General features: G+C 39.7%; 1 protein-coding gene across 12 annotated transcripts in view; it reads left to right on the top strand.

Moving 5' to 3' along the window:
* The first annotated feature begins 1,675 nt into the window (after window positions 1-1,675).
* The window catches only part of slc25a28 (solute carrier family 25 member 28), a 40,237-nt gene continuing 18,463 nt past the window's right edge, over window positions 1,676-23,449 (top strand). The window contains exons 1-2 of one of the 12 annotated variants that reach the window (XM_048608702.1): window positions 1,686-1,804; window positions 4,839-4,968. In XM_048608702.1, coding sequence (XP_048464659.1) covers window positions 4,918-4,968 — 51 coding nt within the window. In that variant the 5' untranslated portion in view covers window positions 1,686-1,804; window positions 4,839-4,917. Of the gene's footprint in view, window positions 2,249-2,303; window positions 2,604-4,838; window positions 5,043-5,099; window positions 5,175-6,027; window positions 6,692-23,449 lie in introns of those variants that run through there. The other 11 variants (XM_048608697.1, XM_048608698.1, XM_048608700.1 and 8 more) reach the window with 11 other exon arrangements.

Below are 23,449 nucleotides of genomic sequence, written 5' to 3' on the forward strand. Positions count from 1 at the left end.
TTAAAAATCTGCCCAGGGTCAGCATTGACCTTACTGACTCTCTCCACCTTTACTTACACATCCACCAAATTCACCTTCAGGCTCAGTGGTACACAATTCCTACTTTTCTTAGTAAGTTGCACTATCATAAAATCATAAATCCCTAGTGTGGAAACAGGCCATCTGGCCCAACAAGTCCACATCGCCCCTCCGAAGAGCATCCCACCCTGACTCATTCCCCTACCCCTGCATTTCCCCATGTCTAACCCACCTAACCTAAACATCCCTGGTCACTACAGGCAATTTAGCATAGCCAATCCACCTACCCTGCACATCTTTGGACTGTGGGAGGAAACCGGAGCACCTGGAGGAAACCTGTCAGCTGGGTAATTTTTACAAATATTTTTAAAAAATATGTTCAGTGAATTTAAGTGATTTTTTTGCTTGATTTGTGAGCTGTATATGTCAAAATTTTGAAGCCCATCCCTTTGACTATAACTTTGATTATAAATAGTGTTGGCCATTCATGACATTCTGTGGTGGCAATCATGGTTGTTTTTCCATTCTTCATGCCAAAGTTGGGCAGTGACTTAATGGATTACTCTTGAAAAGAGATGCACATTGGGTTGAATTACTTTCTTGTTGCAATATTAAATATTCCTGTAACTTTAACTCTAATTCTGGAAATTATATCGTTACATGTTGAATTTTCAGCAATATGACAATAGGATGGAGTTGGAGAACCATTGAAGAGATGGTGGCCTGGCTTAAGTACAGACATTTTAATGGCTAATGTTAATGCTCAACAAGTAGGCACAATAAAGAAAATGAAAATACCTATTTATACTCTATGTAGTAAGTGTCGACACATTGTAAATTAGGCACTTATTGTACAGTTTTGAAATTTCCAGGTTTAAATCTCATACAAGAGTGACACTCATCTGTTGTACTCTGCTCTTACAGATAAGCAAATGGTTCGCAATTGTGACATTCTCAAACATTCCTCTCATTTCGTCATCGAGCAAAGGACTATTGCATTTTCTGAAATAAAATTATGTTGAATTGGAAAGTTGGAAAGGAAATCCGTTTAGGCGATTTCAAAACTAGATGCGTCATTGCAAAATATTGCATATTTCTGGTATTTTTGCATTGATGATGATGAAAAATGCCAAGATTACCATCACGCTTTCAAAATAAAATGCAATGAATGACCTTTCCCCGCTGTCCTTGCTGGAAAGTGGCTAGCAGACTGATTGCAACATGAGCAGGCTGCAAGAAGTCATGTGACGGGCTTTCCCGCCACTGATTGGAATATCTGCCTCGTGAACCCACGCCGCCTTCGCAACCTAACCCGCTGACTTGAGTGACAGGGGGATAACCCAGTCCAAACTAGAAGGGCAACCGGAAGGCAGTACAACCGTCCAATCCTTGGGGGAGAAGTCGCGGTGGGGGCTGGGAAAGCCATCAAGTTTGATAGAGAGCGCACGCGGGTTGGAGAGCGAAAACCTCCCACTCGGCCCAGGAGGTGCGGGGTGGGGCTAAGGGAGATAATGGACGGCTGTGGTAGCCAATGGAAATGGTGATTTAGACGTCCCTCATCGGTTCAGACCAATCGGTGTTGAGGGAATGCGTGATGGGGGCGGGTCGGCGTCGCGGTGGGGTGGGGTTGGGAAATCGGAGGTACGTCACAGGGCCTCGGCCCCCATTTTGCCTCCGTCCCGCTGCAAGTCCGGCTGAGGCGAGGATGGTGATCGTGAGGCAGGAGGATGGTGGCGGCTACTTATAAAAGGCTGGAGCGTCGAGTGAGTGAGTCAAAGTGTGGAAGGTGAGGAAGAGGGAGGAAAAAAAATTCGAAGATTGAGGAGGGGTAAAAAAAATAAGGGGGAAAGAAAACAAAACGTGTTATTTTTTTTATTTCCCGATGGAATTTGAAAATGATGGAGTGAGGATCGAAGTACCGGAGCGGCCCGAAGCGATCGCCAACGGTAACGGCAAGGCCAACACTCCGAGCAGCATCGCGGCCGGCTCGCCAGCCCTCGCCTCCCCACCAGCTCTCTTCCACATCTTGGTGAAGCCGCCGCCCCCACCCAGCCGTCTTTTAAATATTATGGACAATTTCTCGGATGAGAAGAATAATAACAGCAGCAGCAGCAGCGAGGTAGAGTACGAGAGCCTTCCCGAGACCGCTTCCACCTCCACCCACATGATCGCCGGAGCGGTGGCCGGTGTCCTGGAGCACTGCGTGATGTACCCGATCGACTGCGTCAAGGTATCAGGCTCCCGCTTTCCTCCTCCTCCTCCTCCTCCTCACACTGTGCAGCCTGACCAAGTGGGGTGGGGGTGGGGGAGCCGAAGATATCACTTACAAATCCTTTGCATTCATTTCTTTTCTTTTTTATTTGTCAAGAAAGCCCAGAGTTGTGCACCGTATGGAACGACTTTCACCCTTCCTTATCTGTCTGTCTGTCTATCCGCTTGTCTGTCTATTTATTGCATAGCCAGGAGAGAGATCATCAACTTTATCAGCAGAAAACTGCGAAGCACCGCATTTCCAGTTTTAGCCCTCGGGTGAGAGCAATTCCCGACAATTATTTCCTCGTTTTAACACGCCAAGCTCAAGGAAGGTATCGATACCTGTCTCGATGTATGTCTTACTTGCTTGAAGATCAGGTTCTGGAGTGTAACTTCTTGATGGATTTGCTTTTAAAGCTGCAGAGCTGAGTGGGTTGAAGATCACTGACTGCAGCCATGTAGGATGAGGTGGCTTGAACTTGTTGATTTCCCTCCAAATGGAACTTAGAAGAATATGTTCCGTGTTGATCAGGATTTCATTTTGTCTTCTCTGAAGCTGTTGTTTCTTTATTGCAGTTGAGCGAGAACAACGGGTGCATTCTGTTCTGTTTTTATTTTAAGCTTGGATAGATTGAAGTAGTAGAAGTACAGTTTGAAGTGGAGGGGGAGGAAACGGGTTAGCCATAACTACACATCAGTCTATGTTTTGCTGTCTCTCTTTTTGTGGAGAACTTCTGAATAAACTTGAGGGAACAGAAACAACTATATTTCAATAATTTTTTTTTTTTGTTTTTGGTAAATATTGATAGAAAGACCAGAGCTTAAAGTAAATTAACACTTTTCCCTAAGTACTGAGTGTGAGGAAAGCAAACTTGTTTTTTGGACAGTTGAGGAGGCTTGTTTGAGAATTGCTACAGTTCTTAGTGGCGGTGAATCATGGAATTGAGCTTTCTTTTAATGCTGTCTGTAGAACATGGAGAGTTGAAAGATACCACAGAAAAGAATCCCAGCAAACTTCAAATGTTATAAGCAAGGGAACAGATGTACAGTACTTTAATTGATGTGCAGATAAAGAAGTTTGGAGAGTTTCTTTTGCAAGTCCCTAATCGATGGCCCTCATAAATCTGCATCTTAGAAAAGCTGAAACTCTTAAAACTCCACATAGAAACAGTAGTCTTCATTTTGTGGTCTTTCTGTTCACACCATGGTAGCTTAAAATCCATCTATCTTGAACGATATTTTGAGGACTCTTTTTGGGTTGGTCTGTATCTTATTGCTTTAGCTCCGTGTTTGAGGTATACTTTTTAAATAGGATCTTCCTGACTGTAACTACTTGCCCTAATGAAATTTGTATTTGAAAGTGTTTGCGAAGGAGCTGATGTGGATTTAATGTTGCCATTCTACTCTGTTTAATTCAAGTGCAATTGTAATTTGATAAGGTGGGATATCTGCAATCAGGATACCATCCAAAGTCTACTCTGGTAAGAGGAGACATTGTCAATCATTTTGTTAATGTGGCTAACCTTTGTAAAGCAGTTCTGTTACTATGCATGACACTTACTTAACTAACACTGAGATTAGATCCTTAGCATTTGTACAAGGAATGTTGATGGTACATGAATGCTGTATTGAAGGTTTGTGTGAACATTTAATGGCTTTGCTTTGTTTATTAACTGATGCAAGGAGAGATGCCTAGTACATTCTGTCTAGGCAGTGCCTTTTTAATACTTCAAAGACACAATTGTTATGTGTAGCGATGTTTGTTTATAAAGTTATTTTTTACTCTATTCATTCACGGGATGAGGGCATTGCTGACTAAGCAGCATTTATTGTCCATCCCTAATTGCCCAGAGGGCAGTTCAGAGTCAACCATATTGCTGTGGGTCTGGAGTCCGACGTAGGCCTGACCATGTAAAGATGGCAGTTTCCTTCCCTAAAGGACACCAGTGAACCAGATGGGTTTTTCTGTCAATCGGCAATGGATTCACGGTCATCATTAGATTCTTAATTCTAGATATCTTGTTGAATTCAGATTCCACTCTCCGCCGTGGCAGAATTTGGTCATGGGTCCTCAGAACGTTATCTGGGTCTTTGAATTAACAGTCCAGCGATAATACCACTAGGACATCACCTCCCCATTTAGACATAGGTTATGCTGGCTTTTCTGTTATGGATGTTGAAGCATTAAGGTCTTGTTAGAGTTTGAAGGCTGTAATAATTCAGGAGTTGCTGAATTTCAACCCTTCCCTCCCATGCCCCAAAAAAGTGAGATGCAGGGAGGGCATAGGGCAGTTAACTAGTACTTGAGTTTTGCCTGCGTGTGGCTTTGTAAATCTCCTGTACTAAGCAGTTGTTTTAAGTGGCTATGCAAACATGCCAAGGCTGAGCATAAATATAGATAAGAAAAATTGTGGGAGTACCTGACGTAGAAACACATAGGCAGTCCTGTATAAGCCAAGCAAAAAGTTACGGAAAAATACAAATGTAACTTAAATGTGAGAAATTAGCTTGATTGGAATTGGTTGTGCTGCCTCTGATTTGGCATTTCTCTGCTTTTTTTCTGTCAGGGGGAGCATGTTGGGTGAAAAAAAGTGAATATCCTGATTTGTGTGGCATGGAAAATAAGCATCGTGGGAACATAGCACCATGCTGGACGAAGTTCTTTACCCAATGAACGGTCTTGCTCTCCAATTTATGGTTAGCGATTGGATGCACACATTGGTAGCTGGCTTGGTTATGGTCAGTCACGTGAGAACTTTTAGCTTGGTGAGGTATTATTCACCTTTTAACTGGTGTTGTGCATTAATTTGTCAATGTCTTGACCGATCCTCACCTGGCTGTTACGTAGTGGTTGCCTGTGTATATGCTGTTCCTCTAGTTACAGGCAGTTAGTGCGTGCTTGTGTAAGTAAACAGAAGTAATTCCAATTAAGTTCTACTTTACAGTAGGATTGCAACTCGATAAAGTGTGCCTGAGATCTGGGAGCCAGAATCTTAATGATCTTGTGGATTTCCTCATGACAGCTGAATCTGGTAGACACCCAATTTGTAAAGAATGGCAATAGGGCAGGTTGACATGACTGAGATTTATTTTGGATTGAATAATGCAGTACAAATTAAAAATTTACACTTGTGTATGAACCTTCTGCATGTTAGCTATTCTGTAATTCAGTGTATTGCTCATACTTGTGCTTCAACTGACAACATCAAAACAGGCTATCTGATCTGTATCACATTGCTACTTGTGGAATTTTGCTGGACTCAAGTTGGCTGTTTCCTGTGTTATGGCAGTGACTATGCTTGAACAGGAGTAAAGGAATGCAGTATCTTGATACCTAGTGTGTTAATAACTAATATACTTAGTCTTTATGCTTGAGCAAAAATACCTTAGGACCCTGGCACTACTGACACATGATGCTGTATGTTAAATAGAGGAAGAAAAGGTCAAAATGGTTGTTTGGTAAAAGGTGTGTGTTACTGTTGTACTTGGCCTTGCATGTTACCTGTAGAAAATTTTAATTGAGGTAAAATGGCTTGTATATTGTAGCTTTCAGATATAGGTGAGATTGTGTGGGGCTTACATGTCTTTGGTATGGAAAGTGTGTGCAATTGAATGTTGGAACTTGTATCATGAGATTCATCGTGACTTGCAATTTTGATTGTACCCCAAGGCGTTGACTGTCTTCTAGAAAATGTTGCTGTGCTGTGAGATAACTAGTTAGTTTGGGCTTGATATTGCCAGTACAATCATAAATATGAGTGGGGATGGAATAACTGAAGTGCTGATCTGAATTGTATGAAAGCAGATATATCAGATTGCAGCAATGCTTGGGAAGAGAAAGTCTTGTTAGATTGTTTTATTGTAGAATCATTGTATTCAGTTTAGCTGTGCATGCAGTAGATTCAAGAATAAAAAACCCTGCTTTTAGAACAAAAGTAACCTGTAATGTTAGTTTCAAATAAGGCCTTTCCCAGTGGTGAATATGCCAGGAATAGTACAGTACCCTTTCTGGATTGCAGGAGCTTGGCCTACATAGGCCAAAGAATGACTGATCAGTGAGTGAGTTATTCATAGATGGCATGTGTACATAACTGGTTAGGTTAGCATTTATTGCACATGTCTAATTACCCAGAGGGCTGTTAAGAGTCAACTACATTGTGTGGGTCTAGAGTCACATGTAGATCAGACCATGTAAAGATGGCAGTTTCCTTCCTTCCAGGACACCAGTGAACTAGATGGGTTTTTTTGACAATCAGCACCGTTTTCTTCATCATTTGGCTTATTAATTCCAGATTTGTTGCAGAATTCAAAGTCCTCCATCTGCTGTAGTAGTTGGGTTTGAACCCAGATCTCTGGAACATTACCTGACTTTATTATGGTTTACCAGTCTAGCAATAATGCCACTATGCCATCACCTCAGGTCAGTGCTTTAGTTATTCCGTCCTCGCTCTTGTTTATGGTTGTACTGGTGTAACAAGTGCTAGCTAGCTGTCTCGGTATAGCAATGTTTTCTAAAAGACAGTCAACACCCTGGAATGTTACAAAATTGCAAGTCATGATGAATCTCACGGCACAAGCTACAATAACTGATTTCACACTCGACTGTCCAATTGTTTTCCCAGTTTAATGCAACTTTGCCTTAAATGAAACTTAATGTCAAAAGTTTCTCATTTGCACCCTCAACTGACTATTTGGACTTCGTGGTAGATTGCGGTATTTGAGGAGAAATTGACTGAAATTAAATGGACTGTTAATATTTTGGCTGTTTGATTGAACAAACATATTTACATTTAGATAAATTAAACTGTAATTGGACAGAATAATGCAGTAAACTTCGCAGTATTTGAGGTATACAGTTTAGTTTATCTAGTGTGCTGGTTTATAAGGTATTGGTTTAAAGTTTTCAGCAGTTTTGGATGACTGGTAATTCAGTTATTGATCAGGTGAAATTTATCACTGTTTAATGATTGAAAAGTCCTTGATCTGCAGTGATTTTTAAGTTGTACTTGACTGATTTTTGTCCTGTTGGCTGTTTCTTTCTTGCCTTAATGTTTATTAATGCTTGATTTTGTGGACATGAAGCCTGAATTTCTCTGAGCAAGCTCATGGAAAACATGTAATTTAGAGTCAAATCTCTTAATTCTTTTTCTCTTTTGACATTACTTGACAATGACTTATTCATATATTAAGAATTTTTCTCTTTCCCGAGCTGACTTGACTCGTGAAAACAGTCCAGTGTTTACCATGGTACACCAGTGTATGTTAGTATGACTGCTACTTAATAGCCTTACATAATTTATTGAAGACTTTTGTTAGAACAATATATGAGCTTGATGGGTGCCTTTTTACCCAGTCCCTCCTACGCAGCCTCAAACCGAAGCTGTATTGGTTTCCCAGGTAACCATGTGAGCAACAAAATTGTTATCACTGTCTTGCATTCTGGGAGCGTTATCTAGTGATGGGAGGGTGCACCATCTGGAAACAAGTATGTGGTGACCTTTGCTATGAAGATGGAAATATTCAAAATTAACTGGTCTTTGCAATAAACCTTTTGGAAATTGAAGTTTCTTTTAAATGGGCACCTTGTATGTACAAAATGTAGTGTTATGTTTTACCATGTACAGTACTGTCAGTTTTCTGACCTGGAAAAGATTATTCAAGTTTTCACACTTTTCTTGCAGTTCTCCATCTATTATGAGCTGCCTTTTTTTATTTTGTTTAATTTCTAAAAATTTTCGAGAACTTGGTTGTATTGTCTTGGGACTCTGGAGAATAGGCTCAAAGGTCCTAGTTAATAAGTGAGTTTTAGGCTGGGATTTATTTGTTTTGGGCAACTTTTAAATTTTCTTTGTGTGAAGTTGAGAGTTGGAAAATGAGTGCATTTGGATCTTTAGAAGGCATCATAACTGGAGGCTTTTGCATTGCATCATAATTTTTAACAGTTTAAATTCTAAACTACACTATGATTTTGGATTAACTGTCCTAAATTGCAATGCAAACAGAGGAAAGCTTAATGAAATGCTCTTAAAATATTGTGGTGTTCTTATGTGGTCTGACTGAACCAATAAGAAATAGCTTCCTAACGTGGATCTGGTCTTAACTCTTCCACATTCCTTTATGGCCAGCAGCCTTGCAGGCAAATTGAAGTGTGAAGAGTTCTGTGTAGCATCATCTAGCGATGGGATTTCATCTTGACACTTGGTCTGTTGAATCAATTAGCTTGCCACTCTGGCAGCTTCCTTCCAGTCCTCTGCAAAACCCATTTAGAAAATTTTAGAGTGGTAACTTTTGGAGATGACTGCTCTTCCAATTTTTTTTGGTAGAAAAGTATTTGTTTGAACCACAAGTGGTGAAATCCCATAGCCTAATCAGAGAGTTGTTTTGTGTGGTCACTCGTTAGGACATGTGCTTGTTTTCACTTGGTTTCTTTTCTTTAATCATGCTCCTGTACACCCAATGCACGTGTTCTCCAACTATTGGGCACTGGAGTGCAAAGAAATAAGCAGTTGAAGGGTAGGTAGTTTTTAAATGGGTCATCTTTTATGTGCTTCTGTATTTTTCAGGCTGAAATATGCAGAGCTTGGTTCAGGGATATGACTAAAGCTGGTAATGCAACTGTAATTGAAACTGCTTTCACATACCTGATTTTCAAATGTCTACACTTGGTGCAGAAAACTATTTAACATACTGTATAATTTCAGGAATGGTCGCATCTATTCAGAAGGTGAAGTTTCATGGTGTCCTTGAATTATTTCCCAGTTGAAAGGAAAGCTAGGAAAAATGAGTAGTGTACACTTGCCTTTCTTGAGAAAGGTGATTCAGAGCAAAATGAACATCGTTATTAATTTTTGCCAAGTAAGCCTGTAGACCTGTGACTTGTACTTTAAGTGCGCAGGTTAACTAAACTATTTCTGTTTCATAGATATACATAGGTGCAAATGTGTAATGATTGGGTTCTAACAGTTCTATATACAGAAAAGGAAGTGTATTTGGAGATCTAAGGTTTGCTTTGTTAACTTCCAGTTGTGCTCCGTCTTAATATCATCCCATGCATGTGTCTGAAGATTTTTGTTGTCAAGAGAGCACAATATGTGCTTTACCTTCTGAGGAATAGAACAGAATCCCCACAGTGTGGAAACAGGCCCTTCTGGCCCAACAAGTCCATAGCGACCCGCAGACCCATCCCACCTAAGCTACACATCGCTGAACACTATGGGCAATTTCGCATGGCCGATCCACCTAGCCTGCACCTTTTTTGGACTGTGGGAGGAAACCGGAGCACCCAGAGGAAACCCACGCCGACACGGGGAGAATGTCTATGTGGAGTTTGCACAGTCGCCCGAGGGTGGAATGAAACCCAGGTCCCTGGTGCTGAGAGGCAGCAGGGCTAACCACTGAGCCACCGTGCTGCCTAAACAAACTTGCATCCCCTGACCAGGAGTGTCATCTTAAAACGCTGTAGAGATTTTATGCCAGGACTTCTGTTCGAGGCAAGGAAGACTTGCATGTTTTTAAGCAGTTTTTGGATAACAACTTTTTTTCAGGTTAATGAATGGCAAGTAACATTGGAGTGATTATTTACCTGAGGATATACATTAGAAAACTTGGAATGGCGGTTAAGAATTTGTCCCCACGTTGATTAGTTTCTAACAATATGGGCCATTGGATAAAACATAAAGGTCATTCTTCTTACTTCAAAGTTTTTTTCATTTTTTATTTGCTATTGTCCCAAATAATTGTTTGGATTACTACCTCCCCCTTGGAGTGGGGTGGGGGGGAGCGGGGAGTGATCAAGTGCCCCACAGATGCAGAATAGTTAAAGCTTGCCAGCTTAGAAGACACTGGCAACAATGCTAACCAAGAGGCAAGCAGACAATAGTGGACGGCTGCATGCACTGATGTCCTAGGGGCTTCAGTCAGAGCATGACTGTTCGATTTGGATTTGTGTGGAAAGTATAATGTTAAAGTTTGCAGATGTCACAAAATGATGGTAATGTGATTAAGGAGAATCATAGTAGATTTCAGGTGAATCTGCGTCGATTGACAAAATGGGCTGATGTAAATGCCATCCTGCACTGCATTGTCTTTTCTAAGAAAGAATGCGGGCAGGTATACAATTCGAACGTAGAACAGTACAGCACAGTACAGGCCCTTTGGCCCACAATGTTGTGCTGACCTATTATCCTAATCTAAGATCAAACTACCCTGCACACTCTACATTTTACTATCATCCATGTGTCCATCCAAGAGTCGCTTAAATGTCCCCAATTATTGTTTTTAAACAGGCTGCAAGAACATACAAGGTACATGTGAATAAACTTTAGTCCTATGCTAAAATGTTACTGTTGTTCTGCTAACAAGGCTTCCATCTGTGATCTTCTGACACAGTGCAAGTAGCTAATACCTGAGTCAAGACTACAAATTTGAAACTAAGGATTTTTTTCTGTTCATAATATCTCATCCCTTGCATCTGAAGGGTTTCTGGTTCAACAAGAGGTTAAGGAAAGTAATAAGTTATGGGAGAAGGAGAGAGTGAGATGTATTTAAAAATAGTGCTGAAAGTGCTCAGGAAGTTTGACTCAGGAAGGTGCTTTTGGAGAGAGAAAATATTAGGTTTTTAGCGTATGAGCATAGCGAAGTTTTTGGGTTGGAATACAGGCTTGGAGAGATTAAATGGTAATGATGTTATGGAGCAAAAAGCAAAATGAGTGATAGTGATTGTATTCAAGAAACAGAGTACAAATGTCAAGTTTAAAAAATGAAAAACAAGACTCGAACAAAGAGAAGCAAAACTGGGGACAGGGTTAATTCTGTTGACGTAGATTTTGATTTTGAGGTTATAAGTACCTGTTTTGGAAAACACGCTTACATTAAACCCCACCAGTACACCAGCCAGCAAAGGACAAATGTGAGCAAGGCAGTGGATTAAAATGGCAACCACTGAAAGCTTGGTGATGTGCCTGCTGTGAAATGTTCTGCAAAGTGGTCATTGGGTCTGTGTTCACTGTCCCCAGTGTAGCAGATATTGCATTGTTTACCATGTCTACCGTGTGCTAAATTGGCAGAAAACACAATTGACTTGCTGCTTCATCAAAATAAGTATTTGGTGCCATGGGTAGTGAGGTGCGAGAGGACATAAATGAACAGGTTTTGCATTTCTTTTAATCTTGCTGTTAAAAAGCTAAATTGTCTTGGAGAAAGGTGCTCAGCAATACACTTTGATTATCATGCATTGCTGTATTTCAGAATGTTGCCTGCATTTAACAAATTGGGCCCAACAGAAGTCCTTCCCAGTAGCAGTAGTTGTAAATTTGTTTCTCGCAGCTAAAATGTACATTTCTATGCCTGCTGATGTGGATTCCGTCAGTCTGGGATTTGATTATTCCTGAGTTTGGACATAAAGTGGATGCCTTCTAAGACCATTTGTGCTGGATTCTTCTCAGTCCCCCGATTCAATCTGTTAGAGGTTTTCCCTTTTCATTTACTTTTAGTTCCAAAACCTTTCACTGTGACAACATGATCAGTTAACTGTACTTTTGAGCATAAATCAGAATCTAGAAAAGTAACGGCAGCTGATCAGTTACCTTAAAAAAAAGAGGACAAGTTCACAGTGTAGATGACTCATCAGGATGAATAACAAATACCGGCCTTGCTAGCAACGCTGCCTTCCCGTATAAGAAGAAAATCTCAAAACAATGCTGAATAATTAAGGTACTGTTTAGATAAAGTGCAGATTGAGGTGTTGAGGACTGTTTCAGCCTTGTAAAACTGCAAGCCATTTATTGTAGTGTACGTGTTTGAACCATAGAACATTACAGCGCAGTACAGGCCCTTCGGCCCTGGATGGTTTCACAGGTCGGCGCAACAATCTGAAGCCCACCTAACCTAAACTATTCCATTATCATCCATATGTTTATCCAATGACCATTTAAATGCCCTTAAAGTTGGCGAGTCTACTACTTTTGCAGGCAGGGCATTCCACACCCTTACTACTCTCTGAGTAAAGAACCTACCTCTGACATCTGTCCTATATCTATCACCCCTCAATTTAAAGCTATGTCCCCTCGTGCTAGCCATCACCATCCGAGGAAAAAGGCTCCCACTGTCCACCCTATCTAATCCTCTGATCATCTTGTATGTCTCTATCAAGTCACCTCTTAACCTTCTTCTCTCTAACGAAAACAGCCTCAAGACCCTCAGCCTTTCCTCATAAGACCTTCCCTCCATACCAGGCAACATCCTGGTAAATCTCCTCTGCACCCTTTCCAATGCTTCCACATCCTTCCTATAATGCGGTGACCAGAACTGTACGCAATACTCCAAGTGCGGCCGCACCACATGGCATTGTAATGTTTTGATTTAAGGAAGAGTGTTCTCCTTACAAATATCTTTTATTTTTCAACAAATGTGCAGTATTATTGTTTACTGTTGATAACATTATCTCTAGTACTTCCACAGACAATTGTTTTAAAATTCATTGTGTAGATCGCAGTGTAACAGTGCCTCATTAAAACTGCAAAATGTATTTGTTTAATTGGGCCAATTAGAATTTTAGTGCATAAAAACTAGTTTGGGATAACTAGATCTTGCAGCATCTGTGGAGAGAGAATTAATGTCCCATCCAATATGACACTTCAGAACTCTTTGCCTGTAGAGTTTGACTTAGCAAAAGTGAAGGAACGGCAATATAATTCCAAGTCCGTGGTATGGTTTAGAGAATTCCTAGCATCTGACCTCCTTTTCATTTGGCCCCCTGCAAAATCTCTTAAAGATTATGTAGTTGATGTATATATGGACTTTTGAAAAGTGTAGTGAGTCGCCACAGTAGATGTGGTAAAATCAAAACCTGACAAGATTAGGGCGCATTGCTTTTCCTTTGGCCAATATTCACACCAGAGAACAGTGGAGGGATGTATACACTGATCTTCCAAGGGGTTTGTATCAGAGCTTGGCTCTTGTTTTTATTTCGGGTTTCCATCATCTACAGCATTTTGGTGGTGTTGCTGTGATGGATGAACGTGGTGTAACAAAATTTGCATTGTGCAATACAGCGCTACAGCTCAATGGCAATTTCGAATATCCAAGTTAACATTTTAGTAATTTCTGAAGTTATACCAGACTCGCAATATTAACTTTTTCTCTCATAACAGCTGCTGCCTGACCTGAGTATCTCTGGCATTTTGTTTCAGATTTCCAGCAACCACACTATTTTGCCTTTATTTCAACATTTAGTGTTTCCTTTACAAGTCATGATCTTTCATGACTCCAACAGCTAAAGCACTTTACAGCTAATTGTGTAAATAGTCATTGAAGTGAGGAAGCGTGAATGTCACTTTACACAGCAAGATCTCATGCGCAGTAATATAGTGATGGGTAATTCTGACTTGATGTTGGGATAACTAGTGGCATCAACAGTTGAACTCATTAGCTGCTTAGTGGCATTGGATATCTTAATCCCATCTGAGAACAAATATACACCTTAGTTTAGTGTCTCCTAATAGTCCCACATTCCCTCAATCCCAAATGTCAGCTTAGAGTTTTGTGCTCAAGTCTTTGGAACAGGGCTTGGACCCATAATTCTGAAGTTCAGGCATGAGTGCTACCCACTGAGCCACAACAGAAATGAAATTAACTGGCAAATCAATTTGGATTGAACAAAATTATATAATACTCTTTTCTATAATCTGCAGAGTAACATTGCTCTTAGCTTCCAAGTATGTGCATGTCATCTGGACATCTGATGTTTAAAATATTTATATGGTATACCAGTGAAGTTGGACGTTATGTACTTTGCTATCATCTAATCTTTGGAATTGCAAGTAGCTTATAGAATACACACTGCCAATGGATACAAAAGGTATTTTCCAATTTTAAAAATTGTTACTTTAAATTTCTTTTCACTTCAGAAATGACTACTGCTGAAATACCTTTTTCTCATATTTTGGACAAGATTTTTCTCCCTTTCCCGTCTGTCATGTAGAAATTACAGGCAGTTCCTGGGTTGCAAACAGGTCCTGCTCTTGAGTCTATTTGCAAGTCTATTTGTCCACCAGTTGGAATGCATACAGGACATTATAAAGTAGCTGTTCTGAAGAACATGTTATTAGCACTGTTTAAAAGTTACACCCCATAAGGGATAGTGTTTGTAAGTACAAGTGTTTGTAATTCGATGTTTGTAAGTCCAAGGAATAATTGCCTCATTCCTACTACCTCTTCATCCATGTGAGTTGTTAGTTAATTTAAAGGATTGTACTAGGTTCAGTTCCCAATCTTTGCTACATCCTGCTGGTTAAACTCTGAACACTTTATTTCCAAGTCTTGAATTTAGGTGACATTGCAAATACAAAAGTTAGTTGAAAATGGGCATGACATCACAGCTGAGTTTCATAATGGAGGTTATTGATTTTTAGAAATCTTCAGTGGTTTGGAGAAGGGGCTCTGGCCTTTTTTGTAAATCTCTTTTCAATGAACAGGTAATTGAAGGTACCATTGGTTAAGGTTGTTTTCTTGTTTTTATTCCTGATGGTGATTCTCTAGTTGTACTAGTTTTTAAATCCAGCCTTTGATTTGGAAATGGAGTACATTGGTCATACAGCTCTATTACTTCTGTCAAACTTTGGTAAATCAATGGAGTTTGAAGGTGTATGGTTAGTTTTGTAACAAGAGCATCTACTCATGGTTGTGAGTTTAGAATGCTTTCGCTTGGGGGTAGCTTGTGTTTTTTTGTATTTGCAGTGCTGTCTCATTTACCTAGAAAATTCTTTGGCTGACATGATATAAATTTCAGTTTTCCATGTTACTCCCCCACCTCACCAGCCATGATGCATGATGTTCATTACTGTCTTGCATGACAAATGCACAATTAACAGTCGTGCTTGGGTACTGTTTTGGGATTGTGTATTTAAGATGTTTATTACTTTGGTTAGGTATTTTTGACATTCTATTACTGTATTCTGAATGTCAGTTAAGAACTGAACCTCTAGTCCAGAATTGAGCTCATTGTTATCCCAAAGCTTTAGACATATAAGCAAAGAGTGCTGTTTAGGTTCTCCATTTTTGTAATGGGTGATTAACTTCAGTTAATCCCTGCTAACAGGTTTTAAAATACAACACTTTCAAGCCGTTAGAACCCTTAAGCTAGAAACTGTTTAATAGAACAGCCACTCATAACTCGCACAAAAAAATCCAACAGTACTTCTGGATGCAGATCCACAGATTACTTCAGCCAGCATTTAGTCAATGTCACACCTGCCTGACTGCTGTTAAACAAGGTACTTTTCTTTTACAAGTTTGCATTTCAATGCATGTTTAAATTTACTATTTTAGGGCATTCAACCACAGGAATTGCTTAATGATTTATGAATCCTGAACTTTGCAATTGGAGAATCTGTTCTGTGCTAATTAAATCTGTGGGGAAGTAATATACTGGATAGTGCTATTGAAATAAAAACCTACACAATAGAAATTAGGCTCTTTGGACTGAATACCTCGCCCAACTAGCTGTTGGATGGATGCTGGAAGCTACAGAGCAAGCCATGTTTAAGGTGTGGTGAAACTTCACCCTATAACCTCCTATGAAAAGTTTTTTTTGTGTGGTACTTTGACATTCCTTTACAATCCCTTTTAACTGGACAACAGTATAGTTAATAACTTTGAAATACTGGAAGTATTATCCTAGCTTTGTGTTCCTCTATCTTGCAAATAAGGATTTTTGTAGAAGAAAATGTTTCCTGTGCTGTTTAATTTGCACTTAATCCACCAGCATGTCCTCTAACTTCTACGTGAATGTAAAATTGTTGCAAATAACTTGGAGCCCAAGTTGTTTCAATTCCCAAATATCAGAATGCTGTTTTAACACATTAAGAAGGCTGGTTCTTGAAAGTTAGGATGTAGTGTTGAAGGAGCTCCTGTTTCAATAAACTGCTTATATTGCTGGCTTTTAAAAAAGGGCAAGTGTTGCAGACAGTGAAAGTTTTTATGCTCCCTGCAGTCATTTGATTTGGTGAAGTATTTCACTCTTGAAAAAGCTGAAGTATGAACTAGTAACGTTATTTTTAGGGGTGCACTAGTCGAGGTGGGGTGGTGGGTGAGTGGAAGAGTGTGGTCATGGGTGGTTATAGAATCATACAGCATGGAAACCAATCTTCAGTCCAACTTGTACATGCTGACCAGACATCCCAATCTGACTTGGTCCCATTCGCCAGCATTTGGCTCGTATCTGTCTGAACCCTTCCTATTTCTATACCCATCCAGATGCCTTTTTTAAACGCTGTAATTGTACCAGCCGCCTCCACTTTGGAAGCTCATTCCTTACATGCACCACCCTCTGCATGAAAAAGTTGCCCTCTGGTCCATTCTTCAAATCTTTCTCCTCTCTCCTTAAACCTGTGCCTTCTACTTTTGGACTTCCCTACCCTCTGAAAAAGTCTTTAGTTGGGGAGGAGAGACACAGCAACAAAGAGGAGTGTGGCTTGGATGCCTGGTAGGAGGTCTTGAATTATTTGCAGTGTCACTTTGGTAATCTAAATCTTGGGCAGCTAGGTCTTTATATTTCCTGGCTAACTGTCAGTCTGCCTTTTGTAGAGGGTCCTGGGTAGTGGGAATTGCCCATTGAAAGCTGAAACTTTGAACACTGCCCAGTTGGTAACGTTGGTTGCTGATTTTTTTCGGGATCTCAATGCACGTCTTTTAGTCATCTCATCTCAGTCTTGAGACTGGAAGACTTGGGCCTATTCACCTATTTCCTGTTGTAAACTTCTAGGGTAGCCCATAATATTGAGCTGTTAACTTCGTAGTTCTGAGTTCTTTTAGGTGTCAACAGTACAATGTACTGGAGTGTGAAATTGCTGTAATGTTTAACACAATTACAGCATGCAACAGGATGGGAAATGGAATTTGAATATTTTACGGTGGCTGGAGAAATGGAGTAGTCAGTGCATCAAAGGATATTGTTAAATTGCCTTTTACAGTATGGTTCCAACTAAAATATTGGCTCCTGTTTGGCTATCTTTATCAGTGGCAGAGAAACTGCATTTTCAAGTATGTCTGTACTTAGTATTGAATCAGAGTTAAATCTTGTATGACTCGACTGACTCTCGCCCTTGAGTATCTCTACAATATGGTACTGCAGAACAGTGATTTATATTTTTAGCAGCTATAACATATCTTTCCTGTAGTCTCTTGGTTGCATGTAAAGGTCAACTGGGTTATATTAGCTATAGTAAGACCTTGTAATGTTCATAAATGCTTAAGTTTCTTGACTTTAACATTTTTCCCACCACTCCCATCCCCCTCCTTCTCCATCGTCTCCCCAGAGCTTACCAGGCCTGTTACTTTAGCAGTTTGAAAAGTTAATTTTTTTTTTTGAGGAATTGGAATAAGCAGACTTGGCTGGCATGGTTAGTTTTTACTTGTTTGATATTACAGTTGCGCTTTCAAGATGTAATTTACTTTGTCCTTTCCCTATTTTGTCTCTATTCCCAAAGTTCATTGGAATGTGTGCTAAGTTTTAGATTTATTTGGAGCTTTCTGATAATGGCAGAAGCTGCAGCTAATTGAAAGCATGGTGGGACTTGTTAACAGATGCTGCAGTAACAATTTTATTTTGAGTTGCACATGCTTCTACCCCTTAAATGTTGGCCATCAAGTAAGAGCTGATAATTGATAACAGTTCTGCTTGTCTGAAGGCTCTGCTTAATAAAATGGTATATGTACTGTATTGTGAAGCTAACTATACTCATCCAATAGTGTTAATCCTGCAGATCTAGCTTGCAGCAGCATTTGGGCCAAATGGTTTACCCTAAACTTTAAGCTGAAAGCCATACAACTGATGTCTGGTGCATGTGGTTCTATTTGAGAAGGTGAAGTTAATTACCCTCCACTAGTCTAGACTGGAGGGAAATTTTCCTGAGGTTTCTTTGGGAATGACCTCACATCACATGGTGTTGACATACTCTTAAAAGCTGCCAGCCTGGCATTAACTGTTGAATTCCAAACAGATTTATCCAAGTATTGGTAACAAAACTATTTCCAGGAATTGGAAGAAAAGAACTACTTTTCTCCTTTGCTCATTCAGTTGTGGACTTACTTTTAGCAGGAGATAGCTGGTGAAAATTTGGCATGTAAAACATTTGTTTTCAGTCTCTCCCACCAATAAGGAATCACTTTTTTGTTTTTGATACAGCTCTGAAACAGACGCTTATTGATTCTGAAGTCACTCTACCTTTGTTATTTTGCCTGTGTTTGAAAAGTGGCTGTTTCTCGGTTACTGATTTTTAACAGAGATGTCACCATATAGATGGAAACCAGTTGTCTGTTGCTTAAATGGGACATTGTGCTAAGTGGATGGAAACTTTAATGGAAGACTTTAGCTTGGATAGGCTAACCCAGAGCTACATTTTTCAAGATGCGATTGCATTTGATGTATAAATTAAAGTAAAACTGTCTTCATATCTTGTGCTTGCTTTATTCACTTCAAGCACTCCCTTTCTCAAAATGAGAAATGGCATCTGACTGAGGTTAAATACACAATGTAAAAATAATGAACCGCCTTGTTTAATTTGGATGGTGAACTATGGTTAGAACTTGTGCCCAGTATATTGATGCACAGATGTTTATTGCTGGCACAGCATTCTTCCTTGTCAACCATCAAGTTCATCATTCTTTTGCAAGCAAACTTTGAATTGATATCAGGTGAAGTAGTGACAGTTTTACTCAATTGAAGAGTATACCTTGAATTGGACTGTTGGATTCTCAACTGGCTGCTTTCCAAAATTCTGAGACAATCTGTAGTCAGTTATTAAAATCTTGGTGTAATTGTATGTTAGCCCTGTTTTCCCCTTTTGCACCCTGTCTTTCCGTGTAACTTTGCTGTCTGCCTCGCCTACCATCTACTGACAATGATTCAGTTCTAGCATTTGTCATTGAGGGTATTTATTAACTTCATGAAATTAAGATTCAAAACTGTTTTTCTGGGCCTGTCTGTTTTGGACTTGAGCAAAGCTGGCAACTTCCATCCCACAGTGAATTGGTTAGTGGCATTTGGGTTGGTGACTGGATTATGGGTGTGGTAACTGTCTTTCCATTCCCTTTTTGGGCTAGTGAGACCATCGTACAAGTAGCCAAGTAGTTTGTTTTTCTCAACAGGTGAATAAAATTCTCATTGGAAGAAGTAATGTCAAGGTTGCAGGCTTGACTGTTCACTGCAAATATTCATCACTTAATCTGTCAATATAGATGGTCTATAGCTATAATGACCTGGTGTCAGTTTCCTCCCCTCTTCTTTTTTTTTTTGCTCTGTTCCTGTCCTGCAGTGGATTTCAACTTGGGCCCAAAAATATCTTTCAGAACTTGCAGGTAAGTGATTATGGGCAACTTCCTCAGGCACCATGGTCAAGAGAAAGCAAATCAGCTGCACTCTGAGCATACTTGGCTTTTTTAAGCTTCTGCACCTGTAGTACTATGTTTCTGCCAACTCCATTCCTGCGAAGGATAGTCACATTTTGCAGTGAGAAGAGGTGCACCCAACTCTAAGTATGAAGGGGGTAACCAAGTATAGAGCTGGATGAACATAGCAGGCTTCTTCAGAAGGGTCTAGACCCGAAACGTCAGCTTTCCTGCTCCTCTGCTGCTTGGCCTGCTGTGTTCATCCAGCTCTACACCTTGTTGTCTCACTAAGTATGAACGCCTGTCTTCTTAAAAGCGTTACTTTAACACCATTCATGTGCAGTACTTTCATAATTGACATTGCACAGTGTAATATAACTGAGTAGGGCTGGGGGCTAGTTGATGTGATTACTAATCCATTTGAAAAGGGCCCTTGAAAGAAAAGTCAATTAATTTGAGAACCACTGCTGCACTCTAGAAAGAGGTGTGTAAATCCACCAGTAGTTCATAAAGCATGGGCCTCCAACAACAAATGACCATGTCCCATTCACTTAGCATTGAAGTGGCGTAGAAGTTTTAGCCACATAATCTAACTGCAATTGGTGTATTGTGGCTACTTTAATGTAATTTGATGTTGTGCCAATTCACCACTTCAAATTATTCCCATTATCAGTACCAGAAACACTGTTTCTCCTGGGATTCTATATCATAGCTGAACAGACTGTAGCTACAGGCCACTTTTGGAAGGATAAGATCTCTAATTGGTACTGTTAACTTTTTTCCCAGCTTGGATGGCTTTAATATGAGCTTCGTTTGGCAATTGCATGTTACTGAAGGCTGTAATTGAGTAGTTAAATTGGTTATTAGTGACCTTCCTGTAGGGAATTGTTAAATGTGATAAATTTTAGAACTGTTTGGGTGAGCTGGATTTCTGTGCTATAGTGGGACCATAAAAATGGTCATTATTAACAAGACAAGATAACATTGGGGGGTTCTTAATGGCTTATTGTGGGTTCATGACATGCATTCCTAAAGAGTGAGAATTATGTCTGACTCTGGGAGTTCATTTTTTGAGCTTATCTGGGTCTTATCTTGTTTACATTTAGTTAAAATTATATCTCTTATCAGTCACAAAACAAATGCACGTGTGCGTGAAAAGTTTACTGGTATTACTGTGAATTTGGGAGGAATTGAGCCCATATGTAGACCAAGTCAAGTAAATTGTTGCATGTTTTATATATTGAAATTCTCAATTTTCTAGACTTCCCTTTATTTTGAGTTGGTGCCGATGAGGTAGATTAAGGGTAGAGACTTTAGGTAAATTTTGCTGTTGCACCTTGCAAACCTTATGGGCAGGCCGATCTCGTACAAAAAGTTACTGCTAATCTCTTCAAAGCTAGTTTTCAGCTCTAGTTAAACATGTTTTTCTTGGTTTACAAAAATATTTGGGGGTGGGAATAGGGTGTAAGTTGGCATTCAGATGACTGGTATGTGGTAGTGAATTACTGCTATGACTACTGTTTTACCATATAATTGGTTTAAGCTAATTCAGTGTTCAGGTTTGTACTGTGGTAATGTTATTGTGTAAAATTCTAACTTGTAGTGGAGACCTGTTTGGTGCTCGACCAGTAATTTGTGTGTCTTGTAAAGCAGCGATTCATTAGCTACAGAGAGTATGTTTTGATTTTTGAATAGACAACAATTTTTAAAATTACTGTAGAAATCAAGCTATTCAGTGTTGGATGAAAACCTCCATTGCAATTGATTGGAGAGTAGAGGGGGTTGGTACAATTAAGTAGTAACTTCTTTTGCACTTGCATATCAATGTAGAATCAGAAAAGCTTTGTTTCAAGTTCTAATTATAAAAAGATCATTGGAGTACATAATTTGGAGAAGTCTGCAGTCAGTGGAGCATTAAGTTTTAGAAACCACTAAATTTAGAGTGGACTAATTCCAAAGGCTTATCGGACTTTCAGTGTAATTTCCCTTCTAGTGGGAGGATATGGTGTTTCAGACTCTTTTGTTTATGATGGATTTCCACAGTCATTGTAAACAAAAATATTAAAAGTTTATTCATGTTTTTGTAAGGGCTTTGGACTGCAGCCTGTGTAAACGGATTATTTAAAGATGATTGGGTTCTGCCTGTGCACGTCTCGTAACCCGGCGCCACATGCAGTGCTACAGAGAGGTCACGATCTGAAATATGTGCAAGTTAAGTGATTTAAAGGTTTACCAGTATTACTGAGTACCTGCTGAAATGGGTTACCACAGTCTCTTTGATGAAACGAGTAATTATACTAAACTCTGAAATGTGACTGTTTGTGAAGGTACTAATTGTACACGAGGTTTAAATAATTTTTCCATTACTTGATTCTGCAGTTTTTTTCCCAATACCTTTGCCTTGTTACCCCACCTGACTTTCAAAATATCTGATCAAAGTCTATTTCTAACTGATCTTTCAGTCATTGCAACTTTTCTCTTCCCTTTTGTTTTTGCACAGCCCCTCTTGAGTTCCTTAGTGTGATTTGTGTGGGTGTTGATGCTTTAAAACACTTTCTAAGGAAGAATCGGGTTATATTTCTGTGCCCTTGGAATTCTGTACAACAGTTGGGTACTTCTTGGGTACAATTGCTGTTAGATGGATAAGTGCATAGTCAGAAAACTATTACAAGTATTGCAGCAGATGAAGGCTAACTTTTCATGTAAAGAAAAACATAATACTGCAAATGTTAGAAGTCTGAAATAAAAATAAAATAGTTCAGTATGACACAGTCTTTGTAGATGTTAATTCCTTCATTCTGCGTAGTTGCCAAACATTTAGTCAATTTCTGTATTTATTATTTCAGCACTGCAGCTTTGAGCAACATGAAAAGATTTCTGTTGAACTAATAGTTCCTCCTCGGGTAGTAGTACCTTGGCTTCTTGCAAATCTATTTGAGTAGATGCAGAATGGGCCTTTTTTTTTAAGCACCTTGGCTAAAAGGCAGCACCCCTGAAGTGTTAGCTTTGATTATGTAATTGGCACTAGGAATGCCACTTGGGCGATGGTGCTGCCAGCTCAGTCAAACTAATAATATTACGATAGAGACAACAATAAGGTTTAAAATCAAAAAAATTTCAACTTCAGAAGCATGAACTACACATCATTCAGTTTAACATTTAGATTTGGATCTTAATTCCATACGACTGATGTGCCTGTATGTTCTGACTTCTAACTGTTAAAATCTTACAGGTATACGGTACTTAGCATACTTCTCAAAAACTGCCAGTTAAAGTTTGTGTTTCACAGAGATAGCAGGACAGCAGATGCTGGAGTCAGAGATAAGTGTGGAGCTGGAGGAACGCAGTAGGCCAGGCAGCTTCAGAGGAGCAAGAAAGTTGACATTTCGGGTCGGGAACCTTCAGAAATTTTCTGTAGAAGGGTCCTGACCTGAAACGTCAACTTCGCTGCTCCTCTGGTGCTGCCTGGCCTGCTGTGTTCCTCCAGCTCCACACTGTTGTCTCTCAGTTGAAGTTTGTGTGTTCATTTCATAGCAGTGCTCTGGATTGAACCACACCCTCCAGCTTATTTCACCATTTCATGCAAATGTCTGCCTCAATTCCACTTTCCTGTTCATTCTCCATGTCTGGTGTTTCCTCAAGACACCAATACTCAGTGTCTCTGCTTTAACTCCTGTTCAAGAAATGGAGCATGCACAACCCTCTAACATAGGGAATAGTGAAGATTCGTACCTCTTTGGAGTTGAGAGGAAATTCTCATCTTGGTCCTAAATGATCAAACCTTTATCTTCGA

This window comes from Rhincodon typus, chromosome 20 (assembly GCF_021869965.1).
Source record: "Rhincodon typus isolate 14 chromosome 20, sRhiTyp1.1, whole genome shotgun sequence".
NCBI lineage: Eukaryota > Metazoa > Chordata > Chondrichthyes > Orectolobiformes > Rhincodontidae > Rhincodon > Rhincodon typus.